Source organism: Elephantulus edwardii, unplaced genomic scaffold (genome assembly GCF_000299155.1).
Source record: "Elephantulus edwardii isolate Elephantulus edwardi_28Jun2011 unplaced genomic scaffold, EleEdw1.0 scaffold00048, whole genome shotgun sequence".
Classification (NCBI taxonomy): Eukaryota; Metazoa; Chordata; class Mammalia; order Macroscelidea; family Macroscelididae; genus Elephantulus; species Elephantulus edwardii.
This window is the reverse complement of record NW_006399798.1, coordinates 13,918,108-13,924,107: the sequence shown is the minus strand read 5'-3', so window position 1 is coordinate 13,924,107 and position 6,000 is coordinate 13,918,108. Positions and strand designations below refer to the sequence as shown.

The following is a 6,000-nucleotide window of genomic DNA, read 5'->3' as shown; positions in this document are numbered from 1 at the left end:
TCTCTCTCTCTCTCTCTCTCCCTCCCTCTCTCTCTCTCTCTCTCCATCCAGTAGGAACCCAGTCTTAGTTCACCCTCTGGGGAGTTTTCTGAGACTAAATGCACGTGCAGAGATTGTTCCCGAGTAGCTGCTGATGGTCTGGCCTTTAGGAGAGCAGCGTAACTCCCTATAGTCTATGCTGGGTCTCTCTCTCTCTTCCCCCTCTCTCCCTCTCCGTATATGGTCTACCAGGTCTCTGTCTCTGTGTGTGTGTGTGTGTGTGTGTGTGTGTGTGTGTGTGTGTGTGTGTGTCTCTCTCTGTGCCTGTCTCTGTGTGTGTGAGTCTCGAGGAGTCCTTGTTGCCCAGGCCTGCTTATTATTTTGGAAATCAGAGGGTAATGATTACAGAAACAAGTCATCTACATACAAGTTCCATTGACTCCATCTACTAGTTCAGTGAGTAGCACCAGGCTTCTCCAAAGCTTTCAGGTGACTGTTCAAGATAGAAAAATTGGTCTCTATTTGCTTGAGATAACAAAGGAATTGGAGCAGGAAATGGACTTCAGGTTTCTCTGCCTCCGTGAACTACGCCTTCTACCATGAGACCAAAAGAACCGGATGGTGCCCACCCATCATTATGGAAGATCTTTTCATCCCAAACCCAAGAGATGCATCATGATCAAAAGAAGGAAACGGGGGAACAGATTTCTAAGTTTATATGGAAATCAGACATACTGGATCCATCAAGGCTGAGGGACCCTAGAATCTTTTCTAGAAATAAACATTTAAATCTTGAGCCAAGACTATCCACGAAGCCAATGTTAAGCAGAACAACAGGTTAGCTCGCTTAGTAATTTTTTTTTTTAAAGGCCCGGCAAGATCTCAAAAGACTCTTAGACATTATTTGTATGAAAAGAACGGACAATTAGACATCGTGTGTATGACAACAATCTGGAACAGGACAAGCGTTACAAAGTTAATTGGGCAGAAGAATGAGTATCAATGTAGGAAAAACTAGTTACTTTGTAAACTTTCACTAAAATCACAAAGAACATCATATTGGGAAGAAGGCTTCCTTGGAGAAAACGGAGAGAAGATAATAGCAAATGAGGTCAGAGGGCAACAGCTGGGGCCAGCTTCTTTAGGACATCTGAGTTCACAGTCTCAGCTTAGACTTTGATCAAAGCTTGTTGCTGAAAGTCCATTCTTGAAGGCCGGCTACATTTCCCTTTACTTAAAAAGATCTGGTGGGGGCGGGCGGGGAGAGGGGCTGCGGCTTAAATATCTCATGGGTGTGAGTGTGAAAGATAATTCAATGGCATACTGGCTAAATTAGGTTCTTTCCATCCTATGAAAATTTTAAGTATTCATGATTCTCTTTGAAAATCCTCAAAGGATTGTTTTATTACAGAACTCCAAAGAAAAACAAAGTCTGCTTGTATTCCCACCTTACTTATTTTTAGCTTCTTTCTTAAGTCGTACTTTTTACCTGAAGTCTGCACTGGGTCATTCCAAAATGCATTATTGATGAGGAATGAGGCCGCCCCAGCGTTCTGAACTGAGGAACTTTAAGAAGAAAAGCCTCTTAATGGCTGTTGCTCATGGTCAGAAGGCCGGAGAAGAGGGCTGGGACTCGACCAAGTGGCCAGCAGGTGTCCGTTAAGCGCCTTCCCAGTGCGTGGGCTCTTTCTTCTAGAAAAGAAGAAATCTTGAAGGCCTCAAGATCAACAAATAGCACTTGAATCTAATTGAGTTTGAAATAAGAACCTTTTTTTTGAAAATAGAAGAATTTGCATTTTTGAACAATTGGTTCATTGGCCTTGAGAGTAGCATAACTGTTTACTTGGCCTTCCTTTTATTTTGATTAAGTGTGTATCTGCCCATCCTTTGGAGTTTATCTACGTCTTCCAGAATTTACAGATCTCCTCCTCATGGACTGACCATTGGCTTAGTCAGTGGGCTTTCCTCAAGGGCTGGACGCCAGATTTGGAAATACTGTGTGTTGTAAGCCTAGCCTTATTGACATCATTATATGTTATCCATTGATTCTCCAACCATGAAGAGTTGGGTGTTCAACAGAGGTTTGTAATTCACCCAGAATGTCAACCCTCATGTCTCCTTAGTTGTGATTGTTGAGTGTCTTTGAGTCAGTTCTAACTCACATTGACTCCATGTGTACAGCAGAGTGTGTGTAGAGTTTTCTTGTGAAAAAAATAGAGTTTTTTTTTCTTTAAGGAGCCCTTTTGGAGCAGTTTGACAAAAAAAAAATTAAAACCAGGCCTAAGGGCTGCAGATTAAAATCACCCACCTTTGGCTTTGTAACATAATTTTCTATACACTGGGCCAACAGAACTCTATGTTTTTGTTTGTCGAGTCATAGATGACTCAAACATTCTTCTAAGTGGTATAGCACTGGTCTGTCCATTTGCTGCACAAAGGTAACTTGTGGTTGCTGTGATGCTGAACACTGTGACACTGATGGGTCAAATGTGATAATGGTTACCCATGGTGGAGAGTGTTTGGTGGAGCTCCCTGATTAAAACAAGCTCAGAAGCAGGAGCGGCATCCATTTCCAAAATAGCTTGCCTCTGAATACTCTAGGGACTTCAAGAAAGGATGAAAGTTATACAAGTGTTGAAGTCTTTCATTCATAGCGTCCCGATGGGTTGTCTGTGACTGGACGGCACTTAATAACAATAACAACGATGAGAGAGCTCTGTTGGCCTAGTGGATATAAAGTGAATGCTACGAAGCCAAAGGTGGGTTATTTTAATCTGCAACCCTCAGGCCTGGTTCTAATTGTTTTTGGTCAAACATTCTTCTAGGTGGTATAGCACTTGTCTGTCCGTTTGCTGTGACTCATGGTCGCTGTGATGCTAAACACTGTGACACTGATGTGTTGAATGCAATAATGGTTACCCATGGTGGACAGTGTTTGGTGGAGTTCCCCGATTAAAACAAGCTTAGAAGCAGGAGTGGCATCCACGTCCATAATAGCTTGCCTCTGGAAACCCTATGAACCTGGAGAAACGATGAAAGTTATACAGCTGTTCAGGTCTTTCATTCATAGGGTCACTATGAGCCATCTACGATCCGATGGCACTTAACAACAACACAGCACCACTTGGTGCAGTGGTTAAGGGTTTGGTTGCAAACAGAAAGGTCGATGGTTTGAATTCATCAGTTGCTCCCTAGGAGGGAGATGTGGCAATTTGCTTCTATAAAGATTACAGCCTGTAAACCCATGGGGTGGGTCTACCCTGCCCTACCAGTTGGAGTCAATTTAGAGAACACTGAGTTGGAATCGACCAGGTGACACACAACAGCGAGGATCTTTAGAGAAGTAGACAGCCAGGCCTTTCTTCCATGGAGCAGCTGCATGGATTTGAATCATCAATCTTTCTGTTAGCTGCTAAATGCTGAACCATTTACTCTACCAGGGCTCCATTGTCCTTAGTGGCCTTGTAAATTTGGGGCTTTGAAATGAACTAGGGGTGATATAGAGAGCTCTGTTGACTTAGCAGTAAGGAATTGTGTTGCAACACAAAGGTACACAGTTCAAATCCACCAGCTGCTCCACCAGAGAAAGAGAAGCAGTCTCTTTTTGTGTGATCTACTGCCTCTGAAAACACACTGGAGGGGCAGCTAGGGGACACAGCAACAGTCGGAGTGCTATGGTTTATCTTTTGCTTCATTTACATTTGTCAGCTGAACGCAACTCGAGTCATTACCATTGAGTTGGAACTGAGGCTGTAAATCTCACTGGCGGAGACTGCCTGGCTTTCTCCTTCAGAGCCGTATGGATACACCCTGTATTCCTTCCTTTGTAAACTCACTCTGATAAAAGACAACTCAGTGTGGTTTGTTGCCTCTGCTGCTCACAGATGCTGAGCCGTTTTGAGGGAGGTTGAGCATTGCCGCCCTTCTATACAACCAGGCCTAAAATTTTGTTCTCCAGCATCTTGTTCCTCAGACTGTTGTCCAAGGGCCAGCAGTGCAGGCTGGCCCGAGAGCGTGTTAGAGGCTCAAATCCAGAAAGAAAGAAAGAAAGAAAGAAAGGAAGGAAGGAAGGAAGGAAGGAAGGAAGGAAGGAAAGAAAGAAAGAAAGACTCAAATCCCAGCCCTAGACGTACAGACAGAAGCTGCCTTTTACTATGTTCTTAGCTGACTCATATGTCCATTCACCTGTGGACAGCACCGCTGTGCTGTGTGTCTAGATGTTCTTGGTGAGGATGCCACAGTCAAGGTTTAAAGGGATGCGTTTCCTTTCCTTTTTAATAAAATTTTATTTTAATTGTGATCGTAATGAACATTTAGAGAACAATCACGTTTTTATTCATTCATTGTTGCACATTTTGCATTTTCTTAAACATTTCCATTGTGAAACGTTACAAGCATGCAGCAAGATTCAGTTTCATCTCCCATTCCCTTTGTTATTGTGGTGGTGGTGGTGCTGGTGCTAGTGCTGGTGCTGGTACTGTACCGTCGAATCTAATCCTCCTGGCATGGGAAGAGATTGCCCCTCCTTCACCAGAGGAGAATCTGGTGTATTTGAACCACGTGCCTTCGGGATTACTATGCAGCTTCTTGCCACTAGGCCACCAGAGCTCACTTTCTTTTAAAAAGATGTTTCCTTCCCTCTGCCCCAGTTACGTTTTATGAAGAACAATGTATAGAAAGTTTAGTTGGCAGCAAGCCTTATTTCAAATGAGTTCTGACTCAGGAAGGAAGGTTGCCCCCTTTACTGTAGGGTCACCAAGGGCTTGAGAAGGCAGTGACTAGCTTGGGAATGCCCTGTGGACCAGGGCAGTGTGGTCGTGATGCGGGGACAGGAAGCATCAACCTGGGGCTTGGCAGAGCCGTGTGCTGGCCCTCGCTGTGCCCAGAATGCTGTCTCCAGTGTTCTCACCTGTGCAGTGGGAGGGGTGAGAAGCAGTTTCAGGAGGTGCTTGCAGCCCTGCGGCTGCAGGCCCAGCACAAATATCATTAGCACCCCTGGTTTTCAGGTGGAGAAACTGATGAAAAAGTTAAAACAGTCGCATAAGAAGGAAAACATCTGTTGGCGTGGAAAAGCCATTATTTCCTAAGCTACTGAGTAAAACACAGCTGCACCGGCCAGTTTAACGCTGTTTTCTTGTCAATTTTTGTTCTTTCAGGAAACCTTTCAGAAACACGAAGCCCTCAGCCATCTGGAACGTAGACTCGTGCTCGGGGCCGACTGCGGCTTCTAGAACATCCAGGTGTTCTGCAGATGTGCGTGGGGAGCCGGCAGCTGCCAGCTGGACTCCCAGGCAGATGCAAAGGCCTGGCTCCAACGTCCCTAGCGCCGAAGGGTTGCTTCCTGACTGGCTGTGATAGATAAACCCAGGCACAGACCTCAGATGACAATGACCAGGTGTCAGTGCACCAGACGTAGACCTGAGCTGTGTGGTGGGATGTTTCCAGAAGAGAGTTAAGTCGAATCAAGAGGGCCAGAGTCCCGAGGCCTGAGTCCTCTGTCGGGGAGGAGACGTCATTGCTGTAGTCCCTACAGCTGTCCCTGTTACCATCTCTGCTACTCCACTGTCCCTCTGTCTTCCTGCAAGCCCCATTGCCACTCTCCAAGGACCTCCTACTTTGAGTGACAGAAGGGACTTCTCGAAGTCACCCTCCCTCACCTCAGACACCTGGACTCCTGCCCTCGCCACCATGGGCTGGCTTTTCCTAAAGGCTTTGACAGTGGGGTTGAGTGTCTTGGGATTGTTTTATCCTCTTGTGGATTTTCGCTCCAGTGAGAAAAGCAGAGGCCAGAAACCAAATTTCGTGGTCATTTTGGCTGATGACATGGGGTGGGGTGACCTAGGAGCAAACTGGGCTGAGACTAAGGACACGACCAACCTTGATAAGATGGCCATGCAAGGAATGAGGTGAGCTTTCTCTCTACACCCCCTCCACCCCAACGCTCTGTGTGTGTGTGTGTGTGAAAGAGAGAGAGAATGTGAGAGATTGATTTAAGTGAACATTGACAGGGCAGATTGGTTC

The 6,000-nt window shown here is 45.5% G+C and overlaps 1 protein-coding gene across 1 annotated transcript in view; it reads left to right on the top strand.

Annotated features, from left to right (window-relative positions):
* The first annotated feature begins 5,667 nt into the window (after positions 1-5,667).
* ARSG (arylsulfatase G) overlaps positions 5,668-6,000 on the top strand; it is a 96,015-nt gene continuing 95,682 nt past the window's right edge. The window contains exon 1 of the mRNA XM_006886399.1: positions 5,668-5,885. Within this exon, the coding sequence (XP_006886461.1) occupies positions 5,668-5,885 (218 nt within the window). The remainder of the gene's footprint in view (positions 5,886-6,000) is intronic.